This window comes from Ipomoea triloba, chromosome 4 (assembly GCF_003576645.1).
Source record: "Ipomoea triloba cultivar NCNSP0323 chromosome 4, ASM357664v1".
Classification (NCBI taxonomy): Eukaryota; Viridiplantae; Streptophyta; class Magnoliopsida; order Solanales; family Convolvulaceae; genus Ipomoea; species Ipomoea triloba.
In genome coordinates, this window is record NC_044919.1 from 15005828 (window position 1) to 15025518 (window position 19691).

Sequence of the window (19691 nt, forward strand, 5' to 3'; positions counted from 1 at the left end):
ACCAAAAAACACTAAATTAGTAAGGTCCTGCAATATACTTTTATATACAATACAAAAAATAAACATCCATCCACACACACATATATGCATATGCCAAAATGATATATACTACTTCCTCTGTCCCATTTTACCTGTCTTATTTACTATTCATTGGTTAAACCAACTCTTTCTTCTTTGCTTATTTTCTTTAGTAATTTTTTATTATTTTTAAATTTAATTTTTTGTGTTTAATAGTACTTTTAATGTAGTTTCTAAATATATAAATTTTATATATTAATGCTAAACTTAATAGTATGAAAAATTGGATTAAAAATTACTTCAGTCAAGCATCGTTAAACGAACCAGACAACCATTTTGAGACGAAAGTAGTAATATATAACATTGTCAATTCTCTAATAAAATATATATTAATGTATAATGTAATTATAAACATAATATAAATTGAAAATTATATGTTATTGCTTATATTATTTTAGGTAAGGTTGTAAAAATCGCTAGGCGCCCGATTTAATTTAATTTTTTTTTTTATTCTTTTTAGTTGTAGTTTCCATTGTATTGAGGCTATAAGCCTTTAATTTCCACGCATATGAATCTGCTCCTCCAACCAGAATCCAAGATCTACGAATTTCCTCCATGGCTCCATCGCAACATCGCCTCCAAGTTTCATATCCAACCAAATCTGCAAATTTCCTCCATCGTCTCCAACAATCGCCGTCCATCGCCTTCAAATCTGAGTCCGCCAGCCATCCATCGTCGTCCTCCATATCTGAGTCCACCAGCCATCCATCGTCAGCTGCCAATCTGAGTCCAGACCGAAGTCCTCCAACCATCGCCTCCAAATCTGAAATCCATCGTCTGTCGATTGCCAATCTGACGCCGCCTTAATCTCTCTCGTCACTGTTTTCTCTGTTTGGCGAAAAAAAAAAAAAAAAATTGCTTCTCCAATTATATGTTTTTTTACCCCCATTACATGGCAAAATGTCAAACAAAAAACACCTAATTTCTTCTCACATCTCAAAGATTCACCCTTGGAGTATGATTTTAAATTGAATTATATGAAATTTAAGTCACCCCTCCATACAAACAAATCAAATATTGGAATGTGAGCAAGAATATCATAAAAACATCAAGGATGTAATCCAATCATGTGCCCAAAAAGACCAAAGGATATTATAAATCTCAAGGGCGAGTAAATTGGAAAGCTAAAGTTAAAATTCAATTGATGTTGCAAACAAAGAAATTGCCAAAAGACATTATCATTTGTCTTCGGACAGAGTGCGTTTGCTTTCTCATACCGCAAATTTCCTTCCTCCAAAATTCCCAACTATTGTGTCAACCATGTCCAATCCAATCAATGAACTAATGTTTTGCTATTATGTCTGTATGAAATCTTAGGAAGATGAAAATAGCCAAACAGGCATAAACAATCTACTTCCAAACAAATTATTTTAAATTAATGCACAACAATCATGGCAGAGGTTGTGAACTGGCATATTGGTCATAGCCATGACCACAATGATCTTCGATATTAGGGCTCCTTCCACTTTTGCCATAACCTATTGCCTATTGGTGGTGAACTGGTGATGTACTGTCACACCCTCTCATTTGTGACAAATTATTAGAGTTACCAAGGCAAGGTGAAACAAATACGGAGTAACATATAGAACACACTCATTTATAATAAGTACACAACCCTACAAAAACAAGAAGTCACAGGCACAAAGATTAGAGATTCTGAGCCCAATAAAGCAATAAAACATGAAGCATTTCATCACTGAGCTATACAATTCTTAATTTGGATTTTAAATAAGTAGTTGCTTAAATCAGAAGATTATTTCTCATGACCTCAAGAGTCTTAACATAGTAAATGTGCTCAAATACAGAAGAATATTATCAATAGTAATATCATAGTAAATATGGCAGGCAAGAGGATGATCAGCTAGAGCTAATACATGATAAAATGCCATCATATCAGCCATCAACATATTGTAATATTCATCACCTCATTCTCAAAAGCCCACAAATAGAGAAGCAGACAATTTAAATGGTTTAAAAGGGTACCACAAATTACATAGCCTAAAAGTATAATTCAGAGTGTACAGATACTAAGAATACTCTCTTCCCCTTAACAGACAATAAAATGCCATTAATTCTTAATTTTGATTTGAAATAAGTCGCTGCTTAAATACAGAAGACTATTATCAATAGTCATATCATAGTAAATATGGGCCAGGGAATGATCAGCTAGAGCTAATACATGATAAAATGCCATCATATCAGACATCAACATGTTGTAATATTCATCACCTCATTCTCAAAAGCCCATGAATATAGAAGCAGACAATTGAAATGGTTTAAAAGGGTACAACAAATTAAATAGCCTAAAAGTATAATTCAGAGTGTACAGATACTAAGAATACTCTCCCCCTTAACAGACAAATAAATCTACTCCATTATAAATTAGTAAATTACCCTGTGTGTTTTTATTGTTATGTTAAACAAAGATGTGGATTTTACATAACTTAGTACTTTATAAATAAGAAAATAATTAAATTCATGTTTGGCTTTTAGTATTTCAATGGCAAATCAAATCATGAAAATTTTTGAATTAAAAAAGACAAAAAAAAAAAAAAAAAGATACACCTTAAGGTGGGAATTTGGTACAGGTTTATCACATAAACCATATAATTAGGGAGTGAGATTCCCAAAAATGATCAGTCACTTTAGTTACATTTTCAAGAACCTCATTACCCCAAAGATGTTAAATTTGAGAACATGACAGCCAGATCCAAATACCACATAAAAGGTATTTTTTAAAAACACACAAAAGGAATTAAGGACAGAAAAACAATGTGGACAAAACCAGAATGATCAGCTAGAGCTAATACATGAATGCTATCATATTCAACATCAAATATAATGTCTTCATCATTTCATTCTTTAAGTTCCATGCCACACTATAAAAGAAATGAAAATAATAATGTAAAGCATCATAAAAGATGATTAAGATACCCTTTAAATGTACAGAGTATCAAAGAGAATGATCAGTCAGTACGAATACTCGAAAATGCCATCATAAAAGACATCAAGATTTGATAATAATCATCATCTCATTCTCTGTACCTCTGAACTCCATAGAAGAAAGTCTACACGAGCGAATAAAAATACGATTCGTTTAAGAATAATATATCCACGGGATAAAAATTGAATGCACAAAATTCATCCCTGAAGCCTCAAGTTTGGGAATAATGTAAGCCCAAACTTGTACGAAACAAAAAGTTCAAAGGAAAGATCTCGTGCATTAGGTTAGAGGTCAAATGCATACAAGCTTGACAAAAACCTTATACGCCGTAACCATAATAAATATAAGATTCGTGGAGATAATGGACCATAACCTCGGAAACAAATGGAAGAAGGTGAAATTTGAAAAAGATTACAGACGGCGGAGAAAACAGAAAATGTTTTAGGGCAACGGATATTGGAAGTGAGGGCACAGAAAGAGGTTTAAATAATTGCAAGAGTCCATCTAGCTTCACTTTGGCGCATTTAATTTAATCTTTAATTTTTGAGAAAAATTGCATCTTTGGTTATTGAATTATACCCAAATTTTAACTCAGTACCTTAATTATGTTTATATCTATTTTTTACCCATTAATTATGAGCAAAATGAAGACTTTGGTCCCCAACATTAGACGTTTGTCTCAATTTGACGGAAAATCCACATATTGTTAAGGAACTGAAATTCAATTTTTATTCTCCTTTTTATATTGAAATCATTTTCGCAGCATTATTTTTTACTTTCCAATTAGGGGTGTGCAATCGGTTAACCAAACCGTTTTAACAAAACTTTTTAAAGCTTTAACCATTAACCGAAGCTAGTGAACTGAACTTTGTATTATCGAATTAACCGAATCGAAGTTTTTTCGGTTAATCGGCCGGTTAACCAATTAACATAACTTTTTAAAGCTAAAATTTTAAATCTTAAAAATAATACATATAATAATAAATTCAATTAAAATAATACATATATAATAATAAATGGATTAATATTTGATGCACCGCCGATGTATAGATGCTATACACCGACGGTGAAGGAGAAGATGACACATCATTAAAAGAAAAAGTCAATATTGACCGAATCCTTTTTTACAAAATATTTAAGACTTATATTTTATTAGGAAACTCTTTATTTATAGTTAACAAAATATATCTACTTTCCTAAATATTTTTATTACTTAGTTATTTTCTATCTAATTTCCTAAATATTTTTATTATGTACATTATTAATTAAATTGACAAATGGTAATTATTTAATATATATAGGGTTGCACTCTCGTGCGAACTCTCGCCCAGGTAGGAAATGAGAACGCTCCACAGCCGTCCACGTGTCCAGATTAACGAATCAGATGCAATTTTAAAAAAATGACGCGGTGACATTTTCGTAAATAACTAGAACTTTGGTGCACCTAGTTTCACTTACAAGTGCACCTAGTTTCACTTACAAGTGCACCTATTTTCGCACCTATTTTCACTTACAAGTGCGAGTAATTTACCTTGTTAATATTCATGCACCTGGATGCAACCTAGGTGCACCTAGTTTTAACATAGGTTGCACCTAGTTATAACATTAAGTGAACCTAGTTATAACATTACGTGCACTTAGTATTGATGCTCACTGTACAATTCACTTGCACCTGTAATACATTTTACTTGCATCTGCAATACATTTTAGTTGAACTTGTGCAAGTAATTTACTTTATTAACATTCATGCACATAAGTGCAACATATGTGCACCTAGTTATAACATTAGGTGCACCTAGTTATAACATTAGGCGCACTTAGTATTAATGCTCATTGTACAATTTACTTGCACTTGTAATACAGTTTACTTGCACGTGTGCACCTATTTTCACTTACAGGTGCAAGTAATTTACTTTGTTAACATTTATGCACCTGGGTGCACCTATGTGCACCTAGTTATAACATTACGTGCACCTAGTTATAACGTTATATGCAACTACATTTCGGACACGTGGCGCGCTGTTATTCGTCCGCAGTTCTCTCCTGGGCGGCCAGTACGCACTTGAACGCGATCCCATATATATATATAATAATAATAATAATAATAATAATAATAATAATAATAATGTTTAATTTTTTTTTGGTTACGTTTATTTTTTTATTTTTTTTTGGGTTACGTTCACAGTAACATTTTTCAAATTTGTAATTTTCAAAATTTTATTTTCCAATTTGTTCATTTTTTATTTTCCAATTTTTGGTTACGTTCACAGTAACATTTTTAATATTATTATTATTATTATTATTATTATTATTATTATTATATATATATATAAAATAATTACCATTTATCAATTTAATTAATAATGTATCTAATTAATATTTTTTTAATTTATTTTTGGTTACGTTGACAGTAACATTTTTCAAATTTGTAATTTTCTAATTTTTATTTTCCAATTTGTTCATTTTTTATTTTCCAATTTTTTGTTACGTTCACAGTAATATATATATATATATATATATATATATATATATATATATATATATATATATATATATATATATATATATATATAAAATAATTACCATTTGTCAATTTAATTAATAATGTATCTAATAAAAAAAATATTTAGGAAAGTAGATATATTTTGTTAACTATAAATAAAGAGTTCCTAATAAAATATAAACCTTAAATATTTTGCAAAAAAGGGTTCGGTCAATATTGACTTTTTCTTTTAATGATGTGTCATCTTCTCATTCACCGCCGGTGTATAACATCTATACATCGGCGGTGCATCAAATATTAATCCATAATAAATACTCCGTATATAAGAAAATATACAAAAACAATACCATAACAACACTACACATTTATAGGGATTAAAGATTATATATATATATATATATATATATGGTTAACTAAAATTTCGAACCGAATTAACCGTTAACCGAAATTTTAAAAAACCTTTAACCATCAACCGAACAAAAAAATTTCAGTTAAAAAACAGTTAACCGAACTTTGTCGGTTCGGTCGGTTAACCGAAAATTTACTGAAGTTTGCACACATATTCCCAACATCTTATTTCAATATTCTTCAACTCCAAAAGCATTTCAATAACTTGTGTATGTCTTATTAGGAACTTAGGTCTTGTATAAGAGCATCCATATGAATGGATTATTTGGAGTTTTTGGAACAGTGTATAGCGAGGTGGAGGTGAGAAAAGGCTAGAGAGAGAATGATTGGGTTCATCTAGAACTCTATAAGAAATGGTTATTCGAACCATAATGCTGAAGCATAGAATTCAAAGTCAGTCGCGCCACGCGTGCGTGGCTGTAACCCGTGCACCCAGCGGGCGCGTGCTGGGCGACACGTCAAGGGCGCCTAATGTGCACAAATACTTTTTTTTTTTAATCAGATTTGTTTTTTTTTTCCTCACATATCATTTGCTCTTTCCTAATCACACTTACAAAAACTCTTCAAAACCACAAAAGAACTCAACTATCATGGATGCTCTAAGGAACTTGAAACTCAGTGAAAACAATAGAAAACTTGATCACCATTCTTAGACTATGAAACACACTATTCTAAAAGTTTATGAGTTTCATTATTAATAATAATAATAAATTTCCCCAAAAAACACAAGTAACTAATTGAATATTTTCACTTGAAATAATATAGTTGTAATAATTTACTGTGTATAATGTTTAAAAATACCACTCAAAATCATAATTACTTATTCAATATTATTATCATTTATAATTTAATATTTGTATTATAATTTTAAAAAACTATTAAACTTTAAGTCATTTTAGTCTGTATGAATTAAAATAATTGAAATTTGAACATATTTTTTGAATTCTCAATAAAATAAATTTTATTTTTTTTAATACAACTAACTCTATTAGATTGTAGTATCTGCCACTGGGGAGAGCCATTACATGCCACTAGTATTTCCGCCCGTGCGTTGCACAGAATTAATTTGCTATAATACGTTAAGAATATTTAGATTGATATACAATTATGTAAATTATAAAATTGAATATTATATAGTGCAATTGAAGAATTGATTTTGATCGATTATGTTTTCTGATGTTATTATTGCTTGAATTTGAGAAAATAATTGCCCAATTAAAGTCAATGTGTAAATATATGCATCCGGTACTGAAACTTTAGACATTTTATATATCAATATTTATGATTTGTATTAATTTGGCTAATTATCTTGTTGTCCAGCAACTCAGTTATAGAAATTATTTATACGGATGATATATTTTTTATGTAAATATATAGCAATTTTGTCATCTTTGTATAAAAAGAAAACTTAATAGTATATCAATGTAGCTGTTTTGAATTACACATTATTGAAAACTTTTTTGTATACGACATTGGTAGTATATTATATATTATTATTATTGTAAATTTTTATACTTATTTTACATCACTAATGAAGTAAATTATCTAGAATTATAGTTTTTTAGTGCTTTATTATTTCAGAATTACTGGAGTAAAATATCTAGAACTTTAGTACTTCATGGATTATAAGATATTTCTAAAGCAGGTATGTATAGATTAGCTCTGTTTTTTTAAGTGTATAGATTAACCTTATTTCATGAATGTTTGATTTGTGGACATGTTTTATTTGTTGTGTATTTTTGCCTAACAGTTGGGTTGTATAATGTGTTAAGAGTTATAATTCTACCTAAACATGTCAAATTTTGGCTCTTTAGGTTATACTTTATTTATCCTTAGGATTTTATCTGTGTAATTAATTTGGTTAATTTTTTTTTAATGTGTTATAGTTAGACTTCTTAGAGTAAAATAATGATGTTTGCAAATAATATAGTAATCGGATGAAAACTGTATAGCTTGGAATAACAAAAAATCTGCATTGGATAAGCTAATTCATGAGAAAATTGCCATTTTGGTCCAATGACTATTGTAGTAGTGTTTATTGCTATCCGCGACTTTCTAAAATGTTAATTGCGTACCTTGACTATGCATTTTTTCTCAATTTTGGTCACGCCGGTCAAATTGCCGGCGAAATGTGACCGGAAAAAATTAAACCTCATTTTATCTTGAATTGAAAGGGGCAAAATAGTCTTTTCCTTTTATTATGACTTGGTCTTTGACTAGGATGTATTTACGCTGAATTGTTTAATGTTGACTTGCATCAAGGTTGAAGGTTGAAGCTCTCCGTATTTACGTTCGCCGCACGTACGCTCGCCGCAGTTCCGATGGAAGAAAGAATGAAGATGAAACAACTCAAGGAGAATGGATAAGCTTACAAATCTAACAATGAAGAAACAAACTAAAACTTAGATAATTTTTTACAAGTTTTTAAGATCTCGTAGAAGAAAATGGAGTCTGGTGAGGTTTGGGCTTAGAAACTTGAGGATTTGGGGAAGGCATTTGATTTTGATTTTCAATATGCTGTTCGATCTTTTTAGCTCCATCAAATAGGGAGTCAAAATCATCACATTCTTCCACTTCAAACCAATCATTATTATCATCTTTGCAAGTTCACGCACTTCCTTTACGGCAATGAAGATGCCGATCGGAAATGGGTGCAGCGGAGGGAAAGGAGCGGCGGAGAGGAGGAAATTGACTTTGGTCAAGTCTCACTTTCCCAATTCAGACCAAATGACGCTTTTGCCCCTTTCAATTCAGGATTCAATGAGGTTTAATTGTTTCCGGTCACTTTTGGCCGGCAATTTGACCAGCGTGACCAAAATTGAGAAAAAATGCATAGTCAAGGTACGCAATTAACATTTTAGAAAGTCGCGGATAACAATTAACACTACTACAATAGTCGTTGGACCAAAATGGCAATTTTCTCCTAATTCATTTATTAACATTTAAAAATTATGAACATGGACCCAGGTCCATAGCATAATTTACCCACCTCTACCACGACCGTTCTCCCTTCTCACTCAATATGAAAAATCAATTTCGCTCCTCTCAATTTACCGGTGCGATGCAGGAATAAAAAATTTTTATTATATAATTAGAAAATAAAATAAAAAATAAAAGTATAAACAATTTTAATATTGAAAAGTGTACATTTATCTAATTATAAGATTAAGAGTTAATATCCAATATAGTCCTCGACTATAGTGGTTTTACTCAATTTAATTCTAAGTGACTTTTTGTGCTTAATTTAGTCCTAGACTTTGATGATTTTATTCAATTTAATCTTCTGTTAACAATTCCGTTTGTGGACCGTTAAAAATAGGGTTAACATAGTAATTTTCCTTCCTTTTTTAGGGAGGGGTCAGATTGCATTCTTCTTCCCATTATTGACCTTGTTACCCAAGTATTGGATGGCGTAAGAAACTGAACAATAAACATTAAAATCACTCATTCACGTGTATACCAAAATGCATTATTGGTAGTGATGAACAGAAGATGGAGCAAACAAAAAATGCATACTTCTTTCCATGAAGATTAAGGAGTCGTAATTCCTGGTCTAGGTCCGTATCCGTCGCCGGTGTCCAAACCCTGCATTTTCACATACGCATCAACAACTTCGAACAACTCTGAATCGAAACCTCCGAAAGCCTCATTTCCTTCCTTCGATCATCACCAAACGACAGCGTCCAGTACTTGGGTAACAAGGTTAGTAATGAGAAAAGAAGGCAATCTGACAATAAAAAATAAAAATAAAAAATAAAATAAAAAAAAGAAGGAGAAATTACCATGTTAACCCTTCTTCTAACAGCCAACTAACGGAATTACTAACAGAGGACTAAATTGCGTAAAACCATCAAAGTCGAGGACTAAATTAAGCACAAAAAGTCACTTAGGACTAAATCGAGTAAAACTACGATAGTTGAGGACTATATTGGGTATTAAATGTAAAGGTATCATTCAATTAATTGAACAATATATGACTCGTTTGTATTATCTTGAAAAAATCCATGTGTAATTATTATAAAACTAAATACAACAACCCATGTTCAGCTTAATTAATATAATAATTATTAAGCAATTATTATTAGATAATTATACTTTTATATCGTAAGTATATTTCTTTTCACCATATCGCCTTTACTTTATTACTCATCCTCCATATCTAAATGAATTAATTTTAATTATTATAAAAATAAATTCAACGATCCATGTTAAATTATAATTATACATTTATTAACTATTTTAATTATTATAAAAATAAATTCAACGATCCATGTTAAATTATAATTATACTAACATTCATGTATTAACTTAACTAAATTCATAGAACAAAATTCGGCCACGATATAGGCACAATCTGCTTTCTCTAATTTATATACACTTTTAAACTTAATAGCATTTACCTGGGAGTCATGGAGTAAGCACTCCAGTGTCTGTTGGTTGATTGTGGAATGTGGATATTCCCTTGACAAATAACAACCCATTAGCCGGAGTCTAATACAACTCCTTCTCGTCTTGGGAGATAGTGAAAGAACAATATTGTTGAAAGATTTGCGTGACAATATCGTTTTACTATTTCGATTTGTGTGAGCAGGTTATAAAATTTCTAATTGATGAATGTATTTATAATACGAATAGACGGAGGAATTGTAGTATAGGAATTGTAGAGGAATTGTAGCATACGAATTGTATTGGAATTGTAGTATAGGAATTGTAGAATAGTAGACTTCATTTTGTAGTATTGGATTTCGTGTTTTAATAGCAGATTTATTTGATATGAATTGTATTGGAATTTTAGTATAGGAATTGTATTGTTTTAATATTATTCTATTGTTTATACGAATTATATTGGAATTGTAGTATATGAATTGTATTGTTTTAATATTATTCTATTATTTTAATATTATTTTATTATTTTAATTGTTTTAATGTACAATATTTTGGACAGGAAGGATGATTTCGTTTTGGAGGATTTTGTTTTTATATATATAAAGATTTGAGCACAAAGCTAATCACAAAATAAATTTTATTTTTTGAAAACCAATAAAATAAATTTAAAAAAAAAAGAAAACAAAGAAATGTTCTCTTGTTTACTTTTTGGCCACTATTGTTGATTTCCCCTCCACTACGTCCCGCTATCACAGTCAAAGCAAAAGGCCCGACCCGTCAATCCTGCCGGAAGGCTCCCTCCGTTCGCCAGCGCCGATCAATGTTGCTTTCCAGTTTGAAGCCACCGGTGGGTTCGCTTCCGTCTAGCTACCGGTTGAATGGGCCAAGTGGAAATGGTTCTGTGTCGGCAATGTTAAGGGTGAATGGCAAGCCTTCTAAGTCAACTACTCTTCAGGTTAACATTTCAAGGATGTTGCTTTTGCGCTATACAAACTTTTGAATGATTTTTAACTTTTATATTTAATCGAGAAATTTCGCTTTCAATTTATGCTGGTAATTTTTGTAAGTTTGTGTAGCTCGCAGACACACATCTTAATCATACTTGTCTGGTTTTTCACTCTCCTTGTGGTTTGGGATTATTTGTTTATTTTTGTATTTTAGTATTTGCATTTCCTAGTGTTATAAAATATAGAGAATCATGTTAAAGTGTATGCTATTTTTGATGCACAATTGCTATGCCTAGGTTTGGGAAATTCAATCCTTATGAAACTAGAATAGAAATAGAGTTTTATATATTATATGCTCAACACGCCCCGATGACTTTTTGATGGGTTCCAAGCAACACCTTCACTATCGCAAAGATTCGAACTCAAAGGGGTTGAGTCTAATACCAAATTGAAGTATGTGTTCCATCTCAAATAAAAGGCTAAGCTTGCACATTTATATTTATATATTAGGGAAAATGGCATCTTTAGTCCCTGAGTTATAGGGGTAGTGTAAACTCAGTCCCTGAGTTATGGGTGTATGCGAGTTTAGTCCCTCAGTTATTCGCGAAGTGGCGAGTTTAGTCCCTGACCATTAAATTTGACGAAAAAATTAAAAAATATTCAAAATTTGAGGGATAAAATAGGAAATTCACATTTTATTCTTCTTCTTATATCAAAATCACTTTTACAATATTATTTTTCACTTCTTATCCTAATTATTTTCAAGATTCTTCAATTTTAAAAACATTTTAATAACTTTCAAATGACTTGTTAGAAACCTGACTCTCGTATAACACACTTAAAACTTAGCACAAACAAAGAAAAATCTCAGAAGTTTTAATTTTATTACATTTGTTGCTTAGTAAAAAGATAAAAACTTGTTAGGATAGTGTGTTTTATACACCTAAATACAATGATCATGCATTTCTTTGTTTGTGCTAAGTTTTAAGTGTGTTATACGAGAGTCAGGTTCCTAACAAGTCATTTGAAAGTTATTAAAATGTTTTTAAAATTGAAGAATCTTGAAAATAATTAGGATAAGAAGTGAAAAATAATGTTGTAAAAGTGGTTTTGATATAAGAAGAATAATAAAATGTGAATTTCCTATTTTACCCCTCAAATTTTGAATATTTTTTAATTTTTTCGTCAAATTTAATGGCTAGGGACTAAACTCGCCACTTCGCGAATAACTGAGGGACTAAACTCGCATACAGCCATAACTCAGGGACTGAGTCTACACTACCCCTATAACTCAGGGACTAAAGATGCCATTTTCCCTATATATTATATGCTCAACATTTTATATATTAGTATGAGCACCATAGATTATTATCCTAAACCCTATCTCTTTATTGCATTTTGTCAATGTTTCTGTTACAAATGTGATTCTATTGCTAACATAACTTGCATAGTTGTTAGGGAGCTGATGTTGTATGTCTTACTAAAGAACCTTAAACAATTACTAGTCTGCTCCTACGCACATATATTTTGAAAAAATTGGACCCTTTCTCTTATGTACGAAGCTACTATAGTAACTTTGCTGAAATATGAACAATTTTCTTGAGGGAAAAGGGAAAGGAGGCTTGGCAGCAGCTGGGGTTGATTGGTGGCAGTTGTTTTTCTTTGCCTTAGGGTGAGAAAAGGGGAGGCATATCTAATTAGATAGTATTTGAGTATAGGTGAAATCTGTTACACTCAAGTTTTTGTATTGAAGCAATTTGTTCCTTAGTAATTGATTGATATTAACAAATATAAGCCATTAACCTGCCACATATCCAAGAAACAATTAACCCTTAAAAAAAAGAGTACAGATTAAAAAAGTTTACTCTTCTCCCTCTCCCAGCTCTCTTCTAAATCACTCTCTCCTCTTTTCTTTCATCTCGTCCTCTTATCTCTCAGAAATAGATCTCAGAATTGTCTATATCTTATCCTTGGTGATGGAAAGGCAGCAACAACTTTTCTCTCCTTGGTTTGGGTTTGAAAAATAGTGATGGTTGGGTTACTTCAGTGAAAATAATTTGCTCAATCTCAAAAAGCATTATTGTTTTCTCATCTCTTCAGCATACATCTATAAATTGGCACAAGAACTATTGAGAAAGTATTTGGGTTAAGATAGCCCGAACAATTCAATGTATTGCTTAGCATGCATTTTTACTGCTCCAAATAACTTCTATCCACAGGCATTCTTTTCCCCTGATTTTTTCATCAGTAGTGCTAAAACTTCAATCTTTCATTCTATTCTCTATCTTTGTTGTTGATTTGATTCAAGAAAAGATGTTGAATCCATATTGTAACTATAAGGTTGGTCTCTGTAATTTGCCCTGGACTTAAAACTGTGATGGGACAATAGTTGTGGTAGGGTTAGTTGCTGTCACGTCATTTGCTGTAGTGGCTTGAGTGTTTATGGTGGTGCCATTCTATTTGGCATGTGTACTATGTTTGTCATATTTTCAAGATTTTGTGAATAAAATCAAAGATTTGAACTTATTCAATGAACTATAAATAAACACTTAATCTGCACTTCCTTAACTGGAAAATGGGCTGGTGCCGCTATGTTTGGTGGTGATCCGGGGGGGCAATGGCGGCAGTTGCCCCCCTCACCCACCCCAGCCCCATTATATATGTGTGTGTATATATGTATATAGTATATGCTTTAGTAAAAGTAAATAACATATTATTATACATAAAAGTTATCAAACATGGTATGAACACCTGAAGTGTACTATGCTGTGTTGGGCATATTAACTTATGAACACATGTCCAATACTTTTGTTAAACATTTACTTGTGTGGTTTGTAGTTCTCTTTATGTATCCTTTTGTTAAACATTTACTTGTGTGGATTGTAGTTCTCTTTATGTATCCTTTTGTTAAACATTTACTTGTGTGGTTTGTAGTTCTCTTTTTACTATGAAGATACCTTTCCGTCCTCCTATTAGCTTGATGTTGCATTATAAATTTTTGGTGCGCTTTACTGTCATTCCACAGCTGCTAAATTATGTGTTTTATCTAATTCGAATGAAATCCATTTGATAAAAATGCCTATGTAAATTGCAGTTTTATGCATTATATGTTATGTACTAGTGTTGTTGGGCGTCGGCCGGGTTTGCGAGTTCATGTAGGATAGGATAACCAGATAGCCAAGGAACTCTGTGTTTAAGCATGTTTGACTTACAACACCACTGAGATCCATCACATCTTACTATAATTCTAGAGTTGCTAAAATATATGTAGCTACTATTGCTTGCATCTAAGCATTTTGCTATTGCTTCTAGCTAAAAGGTGGAGAAGAGAAGTTCCAAGCACAGGAAACCCTACCTGCAGTTTTGAGAAGAGATGCCATGCTCTTAACTGCTGTTGGGCTTGCTCTTTCCTTGCCAATGCCTGCTGGGGCACTTGAAATTGATGTTAGGAGCATATTTGCAGGGATACTTGAAGCACGTAGGGAAGCGCGTAGGGCAAAGGCCAGGTTTTTAAAGCGAAAAACTGAAGTGGACAGAAAACCGAAAAATGAGAGCAAGGCCGAGTCACCAAATGCAAAAATTGAAGTCGAAGGCGAAGAAAACAAAGTGAATGTAACTGGTAATGATGAAAAGCTAAAGGCCAAGAGTGATGGTGAGGCGGCAAAGAATGAAGGTGATGAAAAGGAGCCGAGGGGGGATGTTCCTCTTCTTCCGCCTCTACTGCTTCCTAACCTCCTGAATGGTACACCTCAAGTTGCTCACGCACAATGAAAACTTACAACACGTTTGCTTCGTAGAATAGGCTTGGAATGGAGTAGCGTTCTTGGGAATAGGCCTATTCCTTTGTTTGGTAATGAGTTTTATTTCCAGGAACAATGTTCCCTGGGAATGAGCTATTCCCCTGGCAAGGGGAATAGCTATTACTGGTACCCCTTGATATTAGTGACTACTGTTTTATATGCTATTCGTTCGTGTTTGATTGATACTGCCATTGTGTAGCTTGTGATGCTGAACTGAACCTTCTATGGTGAGCGCATCTGAGATTGATCGATCTCTAAGCTCGATAACTGGTTTCATCAATGTCTCATGTTTAGCTCATCGCCATTTATGGTTTTGAATTTTGATGCATTTGGTATACGACTTTGATAAATCTGACCCAAAAAAAAATGGTAAGCAACACAGCAGTAGAGAAGCTGCAAAGAATATTGATAGAGGCAGCTTGATGCTTAACGTATGGGTAAAAGAAAATTCTGATAAATTAGAAGTTGAATATTCTGCTGAAAAGTTAAGAAAACTTTATAGGCTGTCCAATATGCCGTCTGGCCGGATTTTATCATATTTGCCAGGTACGGCGTGTCATGTTCTCCGTTACACTTAATTATGCCTCCACTACAAACGAATATGGTTGGTGTTTAGCTTTTAGAAGTTTCATAAAGTTGTGAGATTACGCTAAATCACATGGGACATCACAAAGAGTCAATTTGATATCGCCTCCACAGGCAAAAACTCATGGCCTCCAATATGAAGATGGCCACTACATGTCATTTGAGCAAAATGTGCTTGGCCGATCTAATCAATTTCATCAATTGCACAATATAATATTTAATGTTATAATTTATATAATTATATATCGACTCAAATGTTTTAAAATATTATAATAAATCCATTCCGTGCAAGGCACGGATAAAAATAATAGGGTAAAAATACTAGTCTATATAAAAAGATAAAATTAGAAAAGAAAAAACGGAATCAAAAGTCTACAAAAACTAGGGGTGTTCAAAATTTCGGTTAACCGTAGTTAACCGACCGAACCGATCAAGTTCGGTTAACCATAACCGAAGTACCGAACCAAACTTTTTCGGTTTGGTGAACGGTTAAAGGAATTTGAAATTTTCGGTTTAACGGTTAATTCGGTTCGAAACACCGGTTAACCGAAAATTTATATATATATATATATATATATATATATATATATATATATAATATGTTAGTGAAAACCCTAGTTCATTTCCCCACTCTCAGTCTCCAGACCACATTGATAACTTCGCTGCATTTTTCGATGTATAATTTAAAGATTTTCAATTTTTTAAAAAAAACTTCGGTTAATCGATTAACCTACCGATTAACCAAAAAAATTTCGATTCGGTTAATTCGGAAATAGAAACTTCGGTTTGGTTAACGGTTAAAGGGTTTGATAAGTCAGTTTTGATAGTTCGGTTCGGTTAACCGAACAGTTAACCGAATGAACACCCCTAACAAAAACCCCAATTTTCGACGACATATTATTTTTGGACTGCACATCCACTAGTTCACATCCACTAGTTCTGCCCCACCCCTTTCCCTTTCTCCCCAACTCCCAAACATGGCTTTAAACTTCTTGTTTCCTCTCCTCCTCTTCTCAGTGACGACCACCGCACAGGACTGCCCGTATCCCTGCTTTCCGCCGCCCTCCGGCCCTGGAAACAATTCTCCGGCAACTACAACACCGCCTTCGCCACCATCCCAAACAGCCTCCAATCCTCCTGCCACTATTCTCACTCCACCGGCGGTTGGCGGCGGTGGAGGTTACAATCCTTACAATAATCCCCCGCCGGATTTTATGAACAGCATCGCACCACCGCCCCCGGACCCTATCTTGCCGTGGTTCCCATATTACTCCAAAAAGTCTCCCCATGCTGATGCTGATCAGCAGTCATCATCGGCGTCCTTCCCAGCTGGATTATCATCATCAACCACCATGAAGATGATCATTACCACCATAGTTCCAATAAAGCTTTTCTTGATTTTCACTTTTATTTTCCAGTAGGATGGATTTAGTATTGATGTAGCTATAAGGTACTAGGTGGTGATCTGATGACATGAAAATCTTGAATAATTATTTAGAAACATTATTGATTAATTTTTTAATTTTATTGTAATGATATGAGATGTGCTTGTATGGAGTGTTTCTTGTTTTTGCAGAAATTAGAATTGGTAAGACAGAACTAGATAGAGATGTGAAGAATATGATGATGATGGCCTATTATGGAATCTTGACACCTACTTGGCTACTTTTAGTAATCAATCTAGACGGATAGATGCTTCTATTTATTATTAAATAATAAATAAGTATATATGTGGCGTAACTTTGATATTCACAAACTGCTAATAAGAAACCAATCGAGCTACCTACAGGCGTAACCTAGTATAATCTAGTGATTGAGTACGTAATCACACTAAGATATATATATATATATATATATATATATAGTTAGATCATATCAGATCACTTGTTTAGGTAAGATCGTGAGATCATATCTTATACATCCATTTAATAATGTAATGGTCTAGATTGATTTAAGATGGGTTAGGATCATATGAGATCACTTCTTTAAGTAAGATCGTGATATCAGATCTTGTGCATTTATATGATTTAATGGTCTAGATTGATTTAAGTTCTAAGTTGAAGTGTGTGTGAACGGTGATAAAATGTGTGCGAACGGTAGTTAAGTGTGTACGAAAGGTGATTAAATGTGTGCAAACTGTGATTAAATGTGTGTGAACGGTGATTAAGTGTGTGCAAACGGTGATTAAGTGTGTGCGAACGGAGTGGGTGTCAAATAATTTAGACCATTAAAATTTTTTAGATTGATTTACAAGATTTGTTCTCAAAATATTTTAATGGTCTAGATTGATTAAGACTTCAAAGTTGAAGTGTGTGCGAATGGTGATTAAAAATGTGTGCAAACGGAGTGTGTGTCAATCAATGTAGACCATTAAAAAAATATTACATGGATGCACAAGATCTGATCTCTCGATCTTACCTAACAAGTGATATCATTGGAACTCTACCCTGTATATATATATAGTAGAGTTTAGGTGTGGTCGCGCCTTCCCGTGCAGTTGGTGCGGTTTACACCACTCGATGTTAAGAAATGCACCACTCAATGTTAAGAAATACACCACACAAATATGTACTATTAGGTACACATCACCAAAAATTATAAAAAAAAAAAAATACACCACATAGTATTCAGACATGCACAATTAGAAACATGGGAGTTATAATGTGTTTTTATGCATTTTCATTGTGGTGTTTTTCTTAACATTGAGTGGTGCATTTCTTAACATTGAATGGTGTAAACCGCACCGACCGCACAGGAAGGCGCAATCATATTTGAATAGAAATCTCTCTCTCTCTCTCTCTATATATATATATATATATATGATTTGGATCCAGTGAGACCACCTCATTTAGATGAGATCATGAGATTAAATCCAGGTCATCTATTGTCTTATTTTTAATGGTACAGATTTGATGGGATTTCAAGATTATTGTAGGTAATTATGGTATGAAGAAGGGTTGTTTAGGCTTTTTGCAATTTAATATATTTATTACCATTTTTATTTACGTATTATTTTTAATTGTTTCCTTTATTTGATTGGTGTTCCCTCTTCCCAGTCGTATCTTCCCATTCCTTTTTGTCTTCTTTTTATTTTCTCTCCCCCAAACCATTTGAACCGCACACACCTAATATTCACAAATTACATGGACAAACTAAACATGCCAAAAACACTTAAGTGCATTATCAGTAACTTGCACACGTCGTCTTAAAGACATGCACACTACTACAATGGCATATTTTAGATTTTTACACATGCTAAACCCAATAGCGCATACACCTACAAACACAAATTCAAATATCACCCATGCTTAACTCCATGAACACACAAAAAATTGCATTAAGTATTTTGCATATTTTTATCAACGCCCACGCACACAGTACCCAGAGTTCTACACATGCTAACACTAACGTACGCACACACCGTCTTAAAGAAATGCACACTACTACAATGTCATAATTGGGGTTTTAACACCAGCTAAACTCATTAACGCACACACCTACAAACCAAATCTCAAAATCACTCATGCTTAACTCCATTAACGTACAAAAAATGCCATTCAGTATTTTGCACATTTATAACAACGCCCGATCACACATTACCCAGAATTTTGCAAACGTTAGCAACCACGAACGCATGCACCGTCGGATCCCCTAACCATTTTGCATAACCGCACACCCACCAAAAATGCACCCACTGTTCGCAATAAACGCACACACCTGCGGAACCAAACAAAACTCGAAAAAAATTTTGATTACATACTTACAGGCACTGTTGTTGGCCATGGAATACTCCTAGACGACTGTGACTAATTCTTCTCTTCTTCTTTTTTTTTTTTTTTTTAATTATTATTATTATGATTTGTGTTAAAATCAGACAAAGATCCCAACACAACTTGTATTGGGTTACCATGATTAGGTTTCCTTAATATATGGAATTATTATGTTCCATTAATTTCCTTTATTATAGACTCAATATATATATATATATATATATATATATATATATATATATATATATATATATATATATATATATATAT

The 19691-nt window shown here is 32.7% G+C and overlaps 2 protein-coding genes, 1 long non-coding RNA gene and 3 other non-coding genes across 6 annotated transcripts; 2 read left to right on the forward strand and 4 right to left on the reverse strand.

The window, feature by feature from the left end:
• Positions 1-506: 506 nt before the first annotated feature.
• Positions 507-3411, reverse strand: LOC116017350. The gene is made up of 2 exons (XR_004097880.1): positions 3124-3411; positions 507-906 (listed from the first exon to the last, which is right to left on the reverse strand). It is a non-coding gene; the product is annotated as an uncharacterized LOC116017350 (long non-coding RNA).
• On the reverse strand, positions 1930-2009 carry LOC116018043. The gene has a single exon (XR_004098077.1). It is a non-coding gene; the product is annotated as a small nucleolar RNA Z102/R77 (small nucleolar RNA).
• LOC116018044 lies at positions 2235-2314 on the reverse strand. The gene has a single exon (XR_004098078.1). It is a non-coding gene; the product is annotated as a small nucleolar RNA Z102/R77 (small nucleolar RNA).
• LOC116018041 lies at positions 2866-2939 on the reverse strand. The gene has a single exon (XR_004098076.1). It is a non-coding gene; the product is annotated as a small nucleolar RNA Z102/R77 (small nucleolar RNA).
• A 7615-nt stretch (positions 3412-11026) lies between the features above and the next one.
• Positions 11027-15384, forward strand: LOC116015209. Its single transcript, XM_031255234.1, has 2 exons — positions 11027-11274; positions 14579-15384. The coding sequence occupies exons 1-2, from the start codon at positions 11140-11142 to the stop codon at positions 15035-15037; spliced, it is 594 nt and encodes a 197-aa protein (XP_031111094.1). The 5' UTR covers positions 11027-11139; the 3' UTR covers positions 15038-15384.
• Positions 15385-16589: 1205 nt separating this feature from the next.
• Positions 16590-17226, forward strand: LOC116017509 (arp2/3 complex-activating protein rickA-like). Its single transcript, XM_031258116.1, has one exon. It carries the CDS (start codon positions 16629-16631, stop codon positions 17070-17072), a length of 444 nt encoding a protein of 147 aa, XP_031113976.1. The 5' UTR covers positions 16590-16628; the 3' UTR covers positions 17073-17226.
• The last annotated feature ends 2465 nt before the right edge of the window (positions 17227-19691 follow it).